This window comes from Ricinus communis, chromosome 6 (assembly GCF_019578655.1).
Source record: "Ricinus communis isolate WT05 ecotype wild-type chromosome 6, ASM1957865v1, whole genome shotgun sequence".
Lineage (NCBI taxonomy): Eukaryota > Viridiplantae > Streptophyta > Magnoliopsida > Malpighiales > Euphorbiaceae > Ricinus > Ricinus communis.
This window is the reverse complement of record NC_063261.1, coordinates 19,589,281-19,609,584: the sequence shown is the minus strand read 5'-3', so window position 1 is coordinate 19,609,584 and position 20,304 is coordinate 19,589,281. Positions and strand designations below refer to the sequence as shown.

Sequence of the window (20,304 nt, the reverse complement as noted above, 5' to 3'; positions counted from 1 at the left end):
AAGTTGTTCCAAAATTCAATCATTTACATGATTCTTATCTTTCTATTCATCCTCTGCTACTTAATCACAGTGTGTATTCTTTTAAATAAAAATAATAAACTCAGAGTCAATTTTGTTAAAAATAAATAAATAAATTTCAATTTTAATGCGTTTTTAATGTTTATAATGCTAATCGGGTCACTTTTAATGTTGCTTTTATAAGTAATTTTTAGAAAAAGAAACTAAAAATAATATAAAGTCGGTAAATTTTATTGTGTTACAGTTACAGTGACTTTTTAATATCTTTATATATTTACTTAAAGAATTTTATATAAATTTACCGACTTATGTAATTTTAAATTATTTTTTTAGTAAAAGTTTTTTATATAAATTAATTTAAGATTTGATAATTTTTATTTAATAAATATATAAAAATATTAAAAAGTAATTATGGCACCTTATTTCAGCTATTCTGATAGGGAATAGGCCTATGATTTAAATTTTCAATTTTCAATTTGAGCTTGATACACCTAATGGGACCTTAAGCATGCTCTCGACAAAAACCTTAAATGTTGGTTCGTACAATAAGTGCATATTAGAGCATGTTCATGAATGTTGTTTTCTTTATGCTCAAATTAAAAACATTATAAGAGTTGGGAAAGGTTAACAAGATCAAGATGCATGCATCAAAAGCAAAACAAGAAGATCTTTTAATAACAAGGCAAAGCATTCTTTATTTGAACCCTTTCTTCTTCCTTTTTTTACCTTTTCTTTTTTCTTTTCTTTCATGTTACAGATGAAGAGTATATACAGACCTTTTCCCATTACTTTTTCTATTTTTAATTTTTTTTTATATACAATTTAGATGAAGCAATATTAATTAAAAGCGTTGAATCTGAACTCCTGTTATTTTTCAGTAGCTCATGTTTCTGTGGCGAATTATTACCCATGTTTTTCCATTTGTTATTATGTAACTTTTTTAACTTAGTAGTGAGGTTTGGGTTCTAACATTTGCTGGAAAGCAATTCTAAGTATTTCTTCTAATACAGTTTTATTTTATTATTAAAACACTAGCCTTTTATTATTAGATTTTATTAATAATCCAACTAATTTCGAGAGCGTTTAGTCTTCCTATAATAGAAAGATTATCTATTTAATAAAAAATAATTTTTTTTTTATATATTACAGTTTTATAATTTTTTCGTAAAAGTTTTATATTGCTTTTAGTTCTAATATTAAGTTTGAATACTATAAATAGTTTAGGTTCATTTTTCAAATTTTTATTATACTTTTAAACTGAAGTTGGACCTCTAAATTAAATAATTTTTTATTATTCTTAACCATATCTAAAACCGTAAAATGTCAAATTTAAACTTAATCAACCAATAAAAGAAGGAGGGAAGAAGAAAGGAATCAAGAATTTTCAAAATGTACTAACAAGTGGATAAAAGGTGCAATCATTCATCCTCCGCAGAGGCCACAGATAAGTGGCATATTCTCATACTCACTAGCTCGTCACCACATAAAAGATATATTATTAAGCCTCTGAAAAATTCAGGGGGGAGGGGGCTTTAATAATATATTTTGTCTATATATATTATCTATTCTCACACTCACTTGCCAATTTTAAATATAGAAATTTGTCTCACATAAATTATAAGGAAAGTGAAGGGCCATTTTATATGTAGACATCAATGTTGAATATATGTAGCCAACCAATCTTCTCTGGACAAGAAAAGGATATACAGATAGCCCTCTTGGTCTTGTCTATTGGTAGTCCAAAAGGGCCAAAATTCTTTAAAAGGAATAATAATAATACACAGATAAAAGTATAGAGATGAAGGGAGACCACAAGCAGAAAATATAATGAGAAAAATTTAATGCTGACATGCAGACCCCCAGCAAGAGTGAATGAAGGAGAAAAGGAAAGGAATCATATAATCCCCAATTTATTTGCCTCTTTATAGGTAGCAAAAGCCAGTTTTTAATCCCCCAATTTTGATGGATGGATAAGCCATGAAAACCAATTTTCTCTTTATTAATATTTGATTATCCCTTTCCTCTCTCCACTAATTAATTTGTCACAGATATATCTAATACTAATAAAAAAAATTTAATAAAAAGTTTATAAAATAAACATAGTCGATCGTGTCATTAATAGATAAAATTAATTAAATATTAATATATGTATTATTTATCTATTATTATATTTATATTAGTCAATTTTTCTAATTATTTAATTTGATAATCTTGTTCTAATATGGAAATCAAAATTTGTGATATCCTTTTTTTAAGGAAAAATTCAATATGTCTCTCTCGTTATGATTGATTAACATAATTCTCTTATCATAACAGGATGTGAAATAGAATTTTAAGATTATGATTACTTTATAAATAGATTAGAGGTGGAATTCTTGAATTCTATCATTAATTTATAAGATTATATAGATAAGATGGTATTAATATTTTTATCATTTAATTAAAATTTTAAGTTTAAGAATTAGATATGTAGCTGTATTAAAACTCTTAAAATAGTAATTTATCATATTTTATAATTCTATATTACGTAATTTAAATTGATTTTAGATATATATATTAAAAATAAAAATTATTATGAAATATGCTCGGAGCATAAGTCAGCGAGAAATGTCAGTAACAGAGTGGGAAAATTTTCCTTTTTTATGCTGACACAAAATCTCTAGAGAGGAAAAAAAGAGAAATCCTCTTAAAAAAATAATGTCAAAAGCTTTCTTTCACCTCCTCCTTGTAAACTACAATTAGTACTCCTGGAACCACTCCCCAAGGTTGTTGTCTCAGACTCCTCAGATGATGGCGTCGCTGCCCGCCGCTTCTCCACCGTGGAGTGCATCAGACGAAGATCAAGGTCAGTCAGCTTTCCACGTTTGGCCCCATCATCATTGTCATCGTCCGACATTTTCCTCTTTAATGTTGTTGTTTTCTTTGATCCTGAACACATATTATCTCTTGGTCTAAAACTAGCACATTCTGAACTGTTATCAAAGGCAGGCCCTAATATCATCCCGTCTTCAAATAATTCTTGTAAAGGTTCTACTGTTCCGCCACGGAGCACCGTCATCACAGCCTTCTGGCATACGTGCCAGTTTCCTGTCCACAGAAGCCCTACTGCTCCACTCACTGGATTTACTGCTCGCCCCACGGCCTCATATAGAAGAGATTGGAATAACGCTGAAACAACACAAGAAGCACCATAAACATTCATAATATTATCAGCAAAAAGACATATACACCATCAAACATGGTGTAGATTCATCATTGTTTAGCTCAGTAATATACTGGAATCAACTCTGCAGCTGTGAGATTTGGGTTTAAACACAAGAACCGGCCAAGAAAAAATGAAAGAAGAAGAAGAAGAAGAAGAAACCATTGTGTTTGCTAGTAACTCAATAATGCAAGGTCACAGTTCAAGAAAAGATATGATAGGATAATTATAGGTGTGAAGAACTTACAAGGACGTTGGTTATAAGGGACAGAGGAGATGAAGGACATGAGGCCAGCACGTCCGAAGAACTTGGCAACAAAGACAGTGGCATTAGCTTGAGCTTGAGGATTATCTATGAATTGCAAGCAATGTCGAAGCATGCAATCTTCACTACATCCCTTACGGAGAATTCGGCATCCATTACAGCTCATTCTGCAAGAATTTTCCAGCAGCAGCACATGAAAAAGCCAAAAATATATACAAAATCCACTAGATAAGGAAAGATTAGAGAAAAGGATTTCTTCGGTTACAAGAATATGAAGAAAGAAAGAAGGAATAAATGTTTTGAGCAAGGAAGAAAGGGAAGAATACATGTGCGCATATATAGGGGTCAAGGTAATTGTGAAGGAGGAACTTAGGTAAATAAACTGAAGAAGGGTTAAGTTAATTAACTATGGTTAGGTTTAGTAGGGTTGCGGGTTGGGTTCCAAAGAATTAGGTAAAGAGCGGCTCCGTGTTTCTGCGAGTAGTTAGGGTTCCAAAGGCGTTGGATTATTGTATGTGTGTGGATTACGAGTTGAGATTCTTTTTAGTGTTTCTTTTCTTTTCTTTTTCTTTTTCTCTTTTATTTTTTATTTTTTCTTTTTAACACTTGGGTTATGTTTGTGTTCATGAAATAGCTAAGAAATAATATAATTATTTGATGTAGAATGGTTATTCCATGATTTAGTTCAAATTTGAATATAAAGTAGTGATTTTATGGTACATCTATTTTTCAATTTTATAGTATACCTATTTCATATAATAAATTAAAGAATTACTATTCTACATCTTGATGAACAATATAGTTAATTATAGTTATAATTTTGTTTAATTCATATCTTTTATTACTCGAACCTTCTTTCTAACTTTAAAAGAAAAATGATAAAACCAATCCCAGTGAACATATGACTATAGTTACAAGGTGCAAAGAGAAATGGAAGGGAAATTAGAGAATGCTGAAGGAAGAGGACGAGCATGACGGTGTTGATGAAGCACAAAACACATTGGAGTTACAGTCTCTAATTATTAAGTTAGGATTACGTGGCATCATTATCCAATTTGGACCGCTCATGCTTCCAAATATTCTTGCTATATATAAAATGTATATGATTCAATTCAACCCTTTAAAAACAATATTCAAACAACGAGATTCCAATTGGGAGTATATTTTGTCGGATTTTATTGTTTTTGCTATTTTTGTTGTATTGTGTTTTATATTTAATAAATTATGAGTATCGAATAATTATAAAATTTGAGATATGAATATATCTAAATAGAGATATTTGATACTCATTGATCCCAATTTATGAAAAGGAATTTTGAATTTTGGTCTGGCTTTAGGAGGGTATTCATTTTTATTTATTTATTTATTTTTTTGAGGGATTGTTTTAGCAGAAATAATTTGTTTTAAAGAATGTGCTATTGTGAAGAAAAAAATTAAAAATTAAAAAATAAAATTGATTTCGTATTTGGCATTTTTCAATATGAATAAAGGGAAATCATATTGAAAGTTGGGGGATGGAAGAAGTACCCTCAGTGTCTTTTCCATGACTTTGAAAGACATTTGTGGTTTGGGAATTGCTTAGGGTAAACATATATATGAGCCCACTTCCTCTTTTTTTTTTTTTTTTTTTTTTGTCAATAAAAAAAGTGAGAGAGGCAACTAATAGTAGTAATTTCGTTGGATCTGATTGTACAAAATGTTTGATAACTATTTTGGACGGAATTCATATTCGTCTTCATAATACTAATATTAGAATAAAATAAGAAGACCCAATTAAGGCGTGTACCTAAATATTTTTGTATTTTTTCTTTGTTAAAATAATAAAGCTTTTATACTTTTAATTTTGAGTTGATGAATTATTAGAATTTAAATAGAGACTTAAAGTTATATTTTGTAAACAAAGTTTGAATATTTAATTTTTTTACTGATAGATAGAAACATAATTTTCTTTGCTTAAATAAATATAATGCAATACTAACATTCTGTCTAAACATATTACTTTTTATTTATTTCTTAAATAAAGTAGATCATTCTACGCATAAATAATAATATTTTATCTTTGATATATAACTAAATGTTAAACTATTTATTAGAATAAAATAAAACCATTCTGTACATAAATATGAATGGAAACTAATTTAAAACTCTTTTCATTTCTCTTTTGTAGATCATTAAATTTTGATATTTTTCCTTATAATATTTTTATTAATATTTTTAATGCAATACGTAATAATCTAACTAATATATTTGTCAACTCATCAATTATCTCATTTTACTCTAATAAAACTTAAAAATCATTCTATCCAATTCATCTATTAATTATTGGCGGTGAAACGGGAGTATTAATAAATAAGGAATATATTTAATCATTACTCATTAAAATTAATAATTAAAAAGTAAAAATAGACCATATTTTAAGACGGATGAAAAAAGAAAAATAGATTATTAAAGTAGGAGGGATGAAATATTATATATATATAAATATTTAATATATGAATAATGAATTTCAAAAACAAATTACTTTAGGGATGTAAATGATATTTTGACTATAGAATAAGCACAAAATTGTAGCCACTTCTTTGTAATAAACGTTCCAAATAAGATTACAATAACTTCAAATGCCACTGGAGCTATTCTCAATTAGCTTTAACAGAGACTTTTACCATTTCCCTTTGTGATAAACGTACGGCACTAATAACCTTCCAATTTTTAACAGCAATAATTATTTAAATTAGTAACCTTAATTTGGATTAACTTGTGGCCGCGGCACACTTAAATGACCCCTAAGTTGATTTTAATAATCACAAAAATAATTATGATCTCTAGAGAGGACATATAATAAGTGATTATGAGGAGAATAGTTGCTGGATAAAAGATTAAAAAAAAAAGAGAGAGACTTAATTACGGTCATTCTTAAGCTTAATTGTATGGATTTAGATGTGTAATTTTGTTTGTTTTGATGCATACTAATTTACAATACATTTCTGTCACTAATTTGTATTTACTTGTGTAAAAGATCAATGGCAAGATTCAGTCTTCTAGGATCAACCCCCCAAGAGATTTGGATGTCTTCATTTGTCTACCATTTTGTCCTATGCCTTCATATTTATCCTGTGAACAACCAATATAAAATACAGCTAATTAGTCTGATTACTCATTTTATTAACCGTTCTTTTTCAAATTAAAAAAAAAATTAATTATTTATTATTTTTATATGTCCAATGCAACATTAAATTTTTCTTTTGAAGTTCATTATTATGTTGAAATAAGTGTAATAAACTTTACAATATCTGGAAGAGTAATTTAATCTATCTTAACCAGTTTTTTCTTTATAATTAAACAAATTAAATACTTTCTTAATCTAACCGAACTATTAAAATATGACAGTTAGTATGAAATAGGAGGAGTAATATTTTTACTCGTACATATTAAGAAAATAAAAGTATTAGGACTCATTAAAATAAAATAAAACTAAAAATTTCACCAACTTAAAATTTTGCCTAAATCTTAGTCTATTACCCACACCCACCATAGGCCTTTGATGTGTGTGTTTGTGTTATATGTCTCCTCCTTTAAAATAAAATAAATAGATTATGACTTCACAAGTGCTAACAAGAAGAGGCTTTTCTTGGGCTGGGCCTTTAAAAAGTTGGACCTAAAAATTGAGAATGAGGGCTCACAGAAGGTTTGTTCAGTTAATAATACAACTCGAAACCAATTACACGGCCATTGCTTTCCAGACAAAAGAAATATACAAAAAGCTGTGGACAAGAAAATTTCAGAAAGAAGCTGAGAAAAGAACTATCAAGCAGCATCCACTGACAACTCCTTAGTTATTATGATGCTACTGAAGAGATTGTAGAACAAAGAGGACCCAATAAGTATTTGCTTCTACAATGAAAAGGAAGCTAACTCATTTTAGAGCTCCATCTATACATTACTCATTTTAGAGCCAATAAAACCAAGATTTTGACAATCTTCTCTCCACCCAATACTTCATTTTATTGAGAAATTCATCATATGTTACACACCCATTGCTCTCTTCTTCTCGCAGATTGTCACTTGATATATAATATTATTACACTAATAGAGGAACAAGAGACCAACTAGCTGCCCGCTTAATATTACCCCCACATCCAAATATTTTCTTCTTTATAAGTTTCATTTAGTAGGTGCTACACCGCCGGGCTTAGTCGCGCGAGCCTGTAACCTGAATGGGGGCATTAAGGCGATGGGACGTTGGCTCGCCCGTTCCAAGCTGGGAGTTGAATCGTGTGGCTCGAGCGAAGGCTTGGGCTTCTTGGTTCCTCGAGTGGAGGGAACCGCGTGAGGCTGGTTTCACAGAGGAGCAAAAGCCTCCCTCTCTTGAATACTTTTTTTCCTTTTCTTTTAAAAACTAACATTTACCATGATGATTACTGGTTACTTCTTTCATGCTCTTTTCCCTTTTTTGTTAAAAGAAAAGTTTAATCAACCCATTCAGATCTCAGATTGAAGAGTAGAAATAATTTACAGGCTGACACAAGTAGGCTTCTTCAGGCTTTTACAACAATTTCTTGATTCCGCTTCTCCCTACACCTCCAAAACTCATGAAACCATAACAACTATAAGAACATTATGCTGGCAAGAGTTACTGCTACTGTTTGTCATTGATAATTTTTGTATTAAAATTCTTCTATCAAAATTACATTACTCTACTAAGTTGTTAATATCATTGATTTAGAATTTAGACCAAGTGAAACCCCAAAAGTGGGGGGAAAAAAAAGAACAGAAAAAGAAAGGAAGATCAAAACAACCATGAAACGCTATGCAAGTCGTTAACTTCTACTAAGAGACAGAATGCCTTCTGTTTCTTGAAGGTGTAGATTTAGCTTCTTCTGGGTTAGCAGAACCAAGACTATCAGATGAATCTGAGCCACTATTCTCACCCTTTTCTCCTCCTCCTTTGCTTGACCACAGCTTTGCAAAGATTTTCTTGGACTTGAGCAAACCTTTCATTTTGTAGCTTGTAACTTTATCTATACTATGTTTACCGTACCCACCATTTCTTTCTCCATTGCTTGTCCTCAGGGAAGCTATTTCTGCTCTCAGTGCCTTGAGCTCCTCAACTGTGGCTACAGCATCCCAATCTTCCTCCAGATTTGTCACAGCCGATCTTGAGCTTCCGTTGTTTAAATCTCTGAGGCTTCTAGGAAGGTCAGGTGTGCTACTGCCTGAGGTTGCAGCCACCCTGACCTGCTCGAAAAAGAGTACTTGAACAACCACCCGTAGTGGTAGTCTTTCATTCTGCACCGCATGCATACATGCATCAACTGATAGCTTCTTACAGTCCATCAACTTGCATATCCTCTTCCTCTCACCTTTGCTTATCCCCTGGTGCTCCTGTATTCAGGGAACAATGATATTAGTAATTCAAATAGCAGCTACATTCCATGTAAAAAAAATTCTCTAATTGCTACAATTCCATTCTATAGTCAGCACTATGCGTCAGCAAAAAAGGGTATACACAAAAAAGGCCTATCCAATCCCTCTCTTGCGATCCTTCCTTTACAAGGCCTAATTTGATGCTACTCAACAAGGATGTATGTAACAGATTGTTTTTTAATTCAAATTAAAATACCAAATGGCAAATTGTTTCATGCGATTAGACTTCCTAAAGGGAATATGTGAAAGTAACCGATTTGGTTTTACACATCAGTTTCACTTTGATCTCAATCACAAAATGACAGATTTCATTATTTATATCACTGAGTGATTACTGGAAAGTTCACTTTCTTAAGAACAAGACCACCTTTGAATTTTCCAAACAATGTCATAAGATATCACAAGTCCTGAGATACTCACCTTGAGAAACATGTCAATTGCACGGTAAAGTGCATCATGAGCAGGCCGGGAGATACCAGTTACCAGCTCAGCCAGCTCAACAAATTTCAAGAAGGGTAGATTAGGATCCTTTGCAATTTCTGCAAGGTATCCATCTATGAGTTTTGCTACCATGAGCTTGGAGGCATCTGACAAAATCCCTGGTCTTCTTATCTCCTGTATCTCATCACCTTCTTCCAATGAAGTAACCTCAGCATTCTGATCTTGCATAAGAAACTCTTCTACTATTTTCTTTACTGTATCAACATCATACATCATGCTCTCCCCTTCTGCTGTTCGTATCAAAAGATCATGGATTGAAGCCTCCTCAAGTTGTTGCCCTATTCTTCTAATTAGCTGTCCCTTAGCCATGTCCCCAAGGTCTACATATATGGCTGCTTTTAATAATTTCAGCAAAAAACTACAAGAAAGACTTCCTCTATCAGCAGGCAACAGCCACACAATTGTATCAACTGTTGATTTGTACTTTACTGCTTCTCCACACTGAACCATACCCTTGCTTAAACCCTGCAATCTTCTATAAGCATAAGCTTTCAGCGCTTCTCCAATCACATCACTAGAAAGTATAGCCTTGGATTTGATTGCCAAAATAACTCGCTTATACAAATCAATATCAAGATCACATAAATCCTCAACCCACCAGTCCTTCGGCACTGATCGGTTTCTTATACTATTCACATTTGGATCATTCCCATTTTCCTCTGGCAGTTTCTTCCGGTTATAGCTATAAGACCAGTCAACTTTTGAAATATCAAAGCAGGCCTTGGTAGCTACAGCATCGACACAATTACTCACTACCTTCAGTTCATCAATAAGTGGTAACACTGACCTTGTGGTCTGCAGAACAATAATTGAATCCTTCCAGCTGCGAAAAATGCTAGCGCTAAGGAAAACATCAATTTTGTAAATAAGGTTCCCTTTTTCAATGGTCTCATGCATTCCAAGATATTCTGATGCACACCGAGCCGCAACAACATTAAAAGCATTGAGGGTCACAATCATTCCATAACAAAATTTGGCACAGATCTCAAAGGCAGCAGGACCACCAGGAATGTCAGAAATGTCAACTTCATCACAGTTATCTCCATTGGCGGTTGTAGCTGACTTTTGCAAGCGAGCACTCTTTGCCAGAAGAGGGAACTGCATACAGATATTTCATTTGTCAGTATCACAAAGATTTTGTAATAGAGCCTAATTGCATGTGTTACTTATGCCAGTGCTACATGAACCATTGAAGTCACAAAAAAGAATTTTAAGTTGCTCGATTTGGCTGCATATGGAAAATTATTTTGCAGTATGATTCTACCTCTGCCAAAACTAGTTTTTGTTTATTAGCCTTATATTATCCATGCAAAAGAATTTAAATATGTCCAAGTGCTATAGCATTTAATTTCATGCATGGTCATTGAGCGCTTTGAGCCACTACAAACAAGCCAAGCAAGATCAGATCATTGTCCTGACATACAAGGACCAGTTTGCTATATTTTGTATATTTGTGACTGATAACATTCTCAGGACTAGAACACAATCTTAATAAATTAAGAAAACAAAATCAGTATGCACCATCAAATGCTAAATGGAAATAATTCTATACATGTTGGTTACTTCAGAAAACAATCGCAGTGATGCTAAAGATCCCCTACTCAATCTTAAGCTTAAAATATTTCTTGGATTGGAAAGATTACTGAACCTTATGCAGATAAAACTTTACATCGCCAACATTAATGATAAAGTCAGTTGCCAAATCATTAGCCACAGACCTGCAAGTGAAAGATAGAAGCTTCATGATGTTACTAACAGTTTGCAAGCTACAAATTTCATAGAATACATTCACAAAAGGTACATCTGATCAAAGGATGTTAAAAACTTAAAACAAGTTTTGTATATCATTCGGCCAATAGTAGAGGGAGGCTATTAAAGTAGTCAAAACTTATAATCAATCCAAGACATCCATTTTCCATATAAAACCAGTGATATATCAACTATCAAGTTATCCTTCAATCTTTAGGAACTCAGCGGACGGTTCTGGCTTCTCATATATCAGGCACTAATTCAAACTAACTTTTTCACATCCTTCATTAGTCCTATTGTGATTGAGCAACAAAGTTGTCAACCACTCTAAATTCTTATATAATTCGACATGACCTTATCATTATTTAGCAACATCAACCCATATACAGCATGACCGACTCCATAAACCGATTTTGTGAGAGGAACGCCAGGAAATGACCAATAAATGCCAGCTCTACATGATTGAAGAAAGTCACAGAAACTCGCAGTACTGGCAACACATGTTAAAGAAAAGATCATTTTACTTTAGTAAAAAGAACAGCTATCCATGAGAGCTGAAGAATTCCCAGAAAACTGGACTGCCTAGTAAATTATTTTCCAGAAGAGAGACAAAATTTCAAAGTACAAAACAGGGAGAGAAAACACCAATTAGGGGATTGCCTTGAAAGAATCTGGAATACAACAAACTATCAAGGAAATAAAATGTAAACTATCAAACTATCTCACCTGACATTGTTCACATCTGTCTGAAATGAATCTGGCTTTGATCCGAGTTTCATGAACTTCATTTTGACAAAAAAATCTAAATCAGCCACCTTAAAAAAAAAAGTCTGCTACTGAATTGACCACTCCTAAACCAAATAACTTAAGACTTATGCTCACTGCCACATATTCTTAAACGAAACAACACATAACCCCAACTCGAGGAGAAATTCCTAGAATTGGAATACAACAGGAGTGGGGACCGAATTCCTGAACTATCAGAGACTCTCCAAGCTTCAATGAAAGTCACTAAGGATCTAAAATAGGGTCTGAAAGATATATGCCACGAAGGTATGACCGAATCTTGACAGCAACCGAGGCAGGAAGTGTGACTAAGAGAGAGAAAGTGTTTTCAAGGTATAATTGAGAAGATGGGATTGATTATTTTTTTTTAAGTAAAGGATCTCTTATATATCAAGAAAACCAAAGAAATGGCTGTTGCCTAAATCGGCGGCAAAGCCCATGGAGTCCGGGCAAAATGAATCAGCCCAGGAGACATAGCCAACAGGCACTCTGCACTAAACAATTCACAAATTGTAGTCACCACACAAGCATAAATCTGACTCCACCTCACTCCCTCACCATTTCTTTCTCTCTCCTACTCTGTTTACTCTGCTAACTTTGTTTCCTTTTCCATTATTTAAAGATTCGTATCAATAACACACATCTTGACTCTAACTAAAGTTTCAAGTTCCGAACTTGACATGTGATAAACAATGTGCAAAATCTCTATATTTTTTTTTTACCGTTGAAGTCTGAAAACCTGCAACAGAAAACAGCATCTTGGTATCAGTTGAAGAAGCCACCAAAATAGTAGACAACAAGCATCTACCTTCAATTTTGAAATAAGGCAAAAAAAAAAAAGAGAAAAAGGATAATGAGAATAAATGATAGTTGCACAAAGTTAAGATTGTTATACTAATCAACCATCAAACATCAACTACCAACAACAAAAAGAAATACACAAACAGAAAATGAAACTGAAATCTGAAGAATTTACCAGAATATGCATATATAACTAGAAATCTAGTTAAATAACCATAACTCAAAATTAAGTTAAGAACATTTAAGCGTAAAATCCCAAACGATGATGTATGTAAATAACGAACGTGAAAACCAAACGACAACTCCCAAAATCCACTCTCCGTGTATACCCCAGCAAAATCCAAGACCACGCCATATATGAAATCAAATCAAGCAAAAGAGGAAAAAAAGCATGAACTTTACCACACCAAATACTTGAACCAATGTAGACAAATATAAGAAACCCATTTCTGCAAACATACTAAAAATCAACCAAAGAAAAAAAAAAAAAAAACCTTGAAAGCTGAAGCTAAAAGAAACAAATAAGCAAAACCCAACAGCAAACAAGTTAGATAGCGATCTAAAAACACCAAAGTTAAGAACTTTACAAAGAAAAACAACTCACCCAAGAGTAGCTTTAAGTGAAGAGAGCTAAAAACCCAATAACCAAAACAAAAAAGCTAATAAAAGAAACCAAATTAACCAAAGAGTATAGCAAAAGGAAATGAGCTGTCACTTGGTTACAGAAACCAAAAGTCTCTAGTTACACAAAAGGGTAGACTGTCCAGAGATATAGTAATAGAGTAGCGTGTACTAGCATTACTATTATGTGTTGGATTGTTTTGTAGCACTAAAGATTTTAGTTTCTTTTACAGTTTCTTTTCTTTGTTTGTTGTTTGCTTTAATTTCGAGCAAGGAAAGTAGATGGTATTCATTCAATTTTGGGGGAGGCATTAAGAGGGGCGCGCGCACACACACACACTCATGACTCAAAGACTCAGTAACCAGTCACCACCTTTCTTTGCTCAGCTATGCACGCTAAAACCTGACACACAGCTTTCTTCTTCTTGTTGCTTGCCACTTCCTTCTTTTTTATTTATGATTAACCCACCTTTGCTTCCTCCTTAATTAACACATTACTGGTTACTAGTACTACTGCATTACCATCACTCTCCCCTTCATGGAAAAGAAAAAATAATAATCAGACTCAGTAGTAATTAATGATGGAAAAAAGAAGTAAATTTGGGTGTATTTCTTTTGTTTTGTATATTATGAACTTGGATAATAAGTCAACACTGCATATGTAAAATCTCTACAGGAAAATAATTAAAATTAAACAATTAAAAACCAAGTAAATTAAAATTTAAGCAAAGCTTACCCTTTTATAGGTTCCTTTTATAGTTTCTTTTTCTTGTACATTTTTTACATGTGATAGTGGGTCTGGTATCAATGTGAATGATTCATTTATATCACTTAATCTATAGTACTTGAAAATCTTTGCTTTATTAATTCATTAATGTAATAATGGGCAGTGTCCTATCTTACATGAGTTTTTATTACTAATCAGGTGGAAGAAAGAGTAGAGAGAGAGAGAGAGAGAGAGAGAGAGAGAGCAACCAATTGATTTAAATTGGCCATAAATTGCATAGTTGCCAGCCTTGAATCTGAGATGCTCAGAATCTCATCCAACTCAAGAAATCACCAGATGAAACAGTATAGTTGATATTTTAAAATTAACACCAATAAAATATATACATATGTATGTATAACATTTGATATTCCTATCTCAACACATCCCCATAAAAAGTGCTAATATTTCTATAACATTTAATGAACACCTCATTTAAATACTACCTTTACTCACAATACAAATTTCTTAGGCCTTTTCCAATTCTCTCTTTTCCCTGTAAACCACTAAAAGGGTTTGTTTAGAACTCTCTCACATGATGCTGCTGACTCTGCCTTTTCAATGCTTGCTAATGTTATGGGTCTAATTTTATTTTTAAATAAAATATTAAGAAAAAGGGGACTAAATGATTTTAATATTATGTTTGATTAAAATTTATAAAAAAATTAATTTTATTTGAGAAAAAAGCACGAGAGAAAAATAAAATAAAAATTATAAAGTTGAAAAAGATATTTTAATATTATAGAATGTATTCACTTGAAAATTTTACTTATTTTGTTAGAATTTAGTTTAGTTATAATAAATTTCATATAAATTTAATTATATGAAATACTAAATTCACTTTCACTTCATTTAAAGTATATAAATTTTAGATTCACAAATGAACTTTATAAATTTTATAAATTTCAACCAAATACTATGAAAAAGAAATAAATGATCAATGAATGAAGTGATTTATATAATAAAAGTTAATTTAGTTTTTTTAATTATTTCACATCCTACTAATGGTTTATGTCGGTAACATAAATTTATATATTTTCTTTAAAAATGCAGAATATAATAAACCCGGCGTATATTTATAATTATGGTTATTTGCTTCTTAAACCAATTTTTATTTAACTAGTCTTGCGCTAAATTTGATATTTTAAGAATTACTCGATTCCCTCTTTAAACCCATTATTCAAAAAGTAAAAAGAAAAAATAAGAAAATTTGGTCTAAGGAAAAAAGTGATAGAGTGGTAGATGGTTTGTAAACATGATTAGAGGTATTTTAAACATGATTAGTCAACGTCTTAACCTCATGTTGATTGTTCAATTTGGTCTTAAAAGTGTGCATTATTTTAATCATTAAGATTTGTTTTATAGAACATAAAGAGTATTGCCTGCTGATTCCATCGGTTTCTTTAAGCTACAATAACAACAAAAAATTATGTGTTTATAGCTTAATGTGAAACTAGGAAAATTTCTAAGATAAACTAACCTTTTTTTCTAGAATATTAGATAAACTAACGTAACCATATGCAATTATAGACTATTTTATAATATTATGACATTTAGAATTATAAGACTATTTAATTAATTATCCAAGAGCATGTAAATGAGATAGTAAGGGTCTCTTATAGTTTAAGCAAAGTCTCAAATTCGAGCCTTAAAACTGTTGAAGTAATATTTTGTTATCCATCAAGAACACATTTTAAATTAACTCTAGATATATGTATACCAAAAAAAATATTATGACATATAACATTAGTTAATTATAATTAAAGATTATAAATATAAATTATAAATAATAATGCATACTGAAATATAATAAATTAATCTATAAATTTCCAAAATGAACTGAGTTTATAGATTTATTTTTTAACTCAAACGCGACTTCATTTACCAAAATGTAAAACTGTCTAAAAATTTATAAATTCATCTTTTCAACTAATCTATTTTTTTTTCTTAATTATTAGCAAGAATCAAATTTGGTTCCTTAAAGGTACACTTGATGCCTTCTCATAGTATATAGTACAAGAACTTCAACCATCCTCTAGAAAAAGATTTTGAAACCGATGACAATAAATGAAGTATACCCACCAATATATTTCATGCTTGGTAGCTATTTGATATGGTTGATCATCATAGTTGGTAATAAGCCAGCACTTTCATTTGGGAAAGCATTAATCTCCCCAGATTGAGGAAATCCCTAATATTCAGGAGAATCAATCTTAAATATGTACTAGTACAAACTTAGTGTCTCTAACCATGACATAGACTAACAAATCATGGGAGACAAAGCAATAACATTAGACCTAAAACAGGATCCTATATCTACCTTAAGTACAAAGATTAAGGATGTGGATATAGCAGCAAGTAGCTAATACTTTCTGCCCATTTTGTATCTAATCTTTATAGTAATTTTAATCACATTTCCAACTCATAAAAATGTACCCACAAGAGAAAAGAAAAAGAAATTGTAATTACATGATTGTCTACCACTTCATTCACATGGCTTTCAATGCCATCTTGTTTCTTTTTAATTTTTAAATTAACAAAGTATGAATTAACACATGAATCTCTAAAAGATACTCTAATCATGGCAACCATCAATCTCGATGTCTAAGCACATAATCAAGCCCTAGATCACATCAATAATGTGACAGCTTGCCTCAGGAAAAAGAAAAATACAACCAAATAAAATAAAATACTCTAACGAGAGTGCAGCAAATTTAAGTATTGAATGCTCAGATAATGAATGATTCTTAATAGGTTTTGAAGATTGTGTGTTGTGAGAATGAGTTGAATCACACATTAAAATTAAAATGGAAAAGAATGTGACTCGAATATTATATATAAAAGTCATCTTTAATCATATATAAAGCATTTTTACTAGTTTAACTATAAAATTAAATGGTATTATTATTATTATTTTTTAAGAGAGACAAAACATTATTCATGAATATCGAACAACAAACTAATTAATTATGTGAACATTAATAAACCAAGTAGAAGATTTTTTATTTTTTTAATAAAATTATGTATGAGCTTGTTTCTCCATTTAGGAATGGACAAAATCTTAACTAAATGAAGCAAAGAAAGTCATTAGAAGTTAACAATTTATTACTACCAATTTCATTAGCATTTCAAAAATTCCAAAGAAAAAGAAAAAGCCTATAAGAATTCAAACCTTGTAGTATATAATAACAGGCATTTAACATTAAATTATCAACTTACTGGCAACAGAGAAACACAGCCAATTATTCAAATGTTAATAAGTTAGTTTGAGCATATACATGCTATATAATTGATTAATTAATTAATTAAGATATCACAATTGCTAACCATTAATTAAAACACACTTTTAATTTCTTTCTCTCTTTCTCTTTTTTTTTTTTTTAGAAAAAGAAAATTCATGCATGCAATCTAAGGGGAAAAAAATAAAATTTTATGTTAGGACCACCACTGGATAGTAGCATCATGCCCATGTTTTGTGTTTGTTTTACCAATTAAGAATCAAAATTTGATTAGCATTTTGAACATTAAGAAGTAGCAAAAAGTACAAATGCCATTCATCTAATATCAGTCACATTGCTGATATTAATTTTGAGTTAATTATGCTTAATAAGTGAGTCACAATCTGATACATTTTATCATGTGATTTTTATTTTCGCTAATATAAATTAAATTAAATTAAATTTTTTCATCGCCATTTATTAATAAATGAGATTTATCATTTTTACAGTAAATAAAAAGAAGTTTAACTTTTGGCATTACAATCCATAATGACAAGTTAAGAGAAAAGAGATTAGAAAATAAAAATATGAATCTCATCATGTTAAGTTTGCATGAGAGGCAATATAATATAATGTTCAGAATCTTGGGTCAATTTCTGAAGCAGACCACTCCTGCTTTCTATAATGATTTATTTCTCTTGTGATGATGATTGGGCCTAAATCTATGGGTTCTTTATGGCTGGATTCCATGCAATTCAGATACTATATATCTGTAAAGAAAGTCATCTTGAGTTGAGTGAGTGCCTTTGACATATTATCATTCAACTTTTGGTTTCTTTCTTAAAATCTAACATTTCAATTCAATCCAATCAATCATAGAACCTCACCTTCTTCAAATAGAGGAGAATGCCATTTTCTTTCTCTAAAGAAAATTACTACATGAACCCTAAATTTTATCCCCATGTCCTCATAAAATAAAAAATATTTTCTTAATGATTTCTCTCGATTTAAATACAGATAAATGATATGATCAATGATGTATTTCTCCAATTTAAAATAAAGAATTTTTTTATCTTGTTATGTTTGTTTGTCGAATTTAATCTCAGGCAAGATATTCGCATAGAATCTAAAAAGAAAAAAAATTAAAGAGATAAATACTAAAAAAATATGATTTTTTTTAATGAAAAATCTAATAGACTATAGACTAAATAATATAAAACCTCTTATACTTTCTATAAAAGTGATACATTTTATCAGTATTGATAAATATGGCGAGAAGAATCGAAATTGAAACCTTTCCGATTATCATAAATGAAGAATACTAATTATACCAAACCTTCATCCATGATTAGCTACTCTTTAGTCATTTTTAAGATGGCTGTGGAGATAATTATGATATCTTGAGCTTTTAGCTTATCCAACAAATTAATAAAGACTCATACTAGTAGTGAAACAAAGGGTGGCATTTTGGAGATGTATCTAACTAAGTGGAGAAAAAGCATAGCTGAAATGTGCAAGAAAATTATGATTGTCCTCATATTCATGTGAAAAAGAAACCACTGTTTTTTGCACATAGGATATGATCAGTGTGGTGGGAATCTTTTTTTTTTTTTTTTTTTCAATTTAAGGTGCATCCTCTCAACAGGAAAAGGTTATGATTTAGGGCTCTTAACTAATCAAGCAAAGCTGCAAAAAGCCTAAAGTTCGCAAACTTTATGACAAAGTTTTAGGCTTTGAAGTAGGCAAAATGCTGGAATTTATTATTTATGTTCCAAGGTTTTTGTAACCATAGTGAAGTGATGATTATTAAGCATTTTTGCCTTGCCTTGAGAAAAATCCTTTACAAGTTCTATATTTTTATTTTCATATACACTTTTATTTTGGATAACATGATCAAATCACATTGGTTTTCACCCCTTAACCGGTCATCAAAATTGAAAGACAATACTGTTGTTTTTGCATCTTATTTTCATTGTTTTCCCATAACTTTGGCTTTCTTTTTCACTCTTTTGAATAATGGAGTTTATAATACCAGTGAATTTCATATATGATGATTTAACATAGTGATGATGTGAGATTACAAGTGCCAAATTCATACCTCATTAAACTTAAAGAAGAAATTAGTAAAGTTCATCAAAAAGTAAATAATAAAAAAGATAGCTTATTTTCACAACCTAAAATATTAGTATTTTATTCTATTTTCTATTAATTTATTAATTTAATTGTAGCTCTAGAAATTTAGATTGTGAAAAATAAGCCCTTCTAACAACCATACTGATGAATACTGAAATTCCAAGTCCAATTTTTTTTTTTCTTTCATACCCTTAAAATGTGAGAAGACCCATTATATTTCACCTAAGTTGGGGTAAACTTTGCTTTAACTGGAGAAGCTTTTTGAAAGGTCTAAAACAAGATTTTAAAGAGAATTATTCAAACACCATAAAGTGGGCTTATAGAATAATTACAATAAATAATATAATTAGTGGGCTTATTACAAAGTTTGAACTAGTCCAAGACAGCCCATACCCATTCTAATTTCCTTTTGCATACAAGTTCTTAGATTCAAATCACAAAATTTTGATCAGTTTAGCTATATACCTTATATTCACATTCAAAAATCACTAGAACATTACTGCATTTTGTGGTACATGGCGTGCCAAGCAGGACCTTGCAGATGACAAAACACTATCTCAGGAATTTTAATATAACTTCATACTCAATGGTCAAATTCGAAACATTAGTTAAGTTAGAAAACACTCTTATCATTTTGCATCTTTCAAAATCTGATAATAATTTAACAAATAAAATCATCAAAGAATTACTTTTCAAATTTGACATAATACACCAACTAGAGAGTGATTTTATTAGTACTTCTATTAATAAAGTCCTTTTTTCTTTTGCCATTTGTTAATATCAATAAAATATTAATTACTTTTACAATAAATATAAAAAA

At 30.8% G+C, this 20,304-nt stretch overlaps 2 protein-coding genes across 8 annotated transcripts; both read right to left on the bottom strand.

The window, feature by feature from the left end:
• Positions 1-2,546: 2,546 nt before the first annotated feature.
• On the bottom strand, positions 2,547-4,035 carry LOC8272260 (LOB domain-containing protein 39). Its single transcript, XM_002527453.4, has 2 exons — positions 3,468-4,035; positions 2,547-3,186 (listed from the first exon to the last, which is right to left on the bottom strand). The coding sequence occupies exons 1-2, from the start codon at positions 3,811-3,813 to the stop codon at positions 2,705-2,707; spliced, it is 828 nt and encodes a 275-aa protein (XP_002527499.3). The 5' UTR covers positions 3,814-4,035; the 3' UTR covers positions 2,547-2,704.
• A 4,068-nt stretch (positions 4,036-8,103) lies between these two features.
• Positions 8,104-13,988, bottom strand: LOC8272262 (BTB/POZ domain-containing protein NPY2). 7 transcript variants are annotated; one of them, XM_048376172.1, is made up of 6 exons: positions 13,741-13,988; positions 12,668-12,684; positions 11,886-11,941; positions 11,059-11,128; positions 9,330-10,508; positions 8,104-8,867 (listed from the first exon to the last, which is right to left on the bottom strand). In XM_048376172.1, the coding sequence occupies exons 3-6, from the start codon at positions 11,936-11,938 to the stop codon at positions 8,313-8,315; spliced, it is 1,857 nt and encodes a 618-aa protein (XP_048232129.1). In that variant the 5' UTR covers positions 11,939-11,941; positions 12,668-12,684; positions 13,741-13,988; the 3' UTR covers positions 8,104-8,312. The 7 variants fall into 7 exon arrangements, with proteins under 7 accessions (XP_048232129.1, XP_048232130.1, XP_048232131.1 ...); XM_048376173.1 differs by lacking the exon at positions 13,741-13,988 and adding an exon at positions 13,351-13,722; XM_048376174.1 differs by lacking the exon at positions 13,741-13,988 and having other exon boundaries at positions 9,330-10,092; positions 10,198-10,508; positions 12,668-12,906.
• Positions 13,989-20,304: the final 6,316 nt, after the last annotated feature.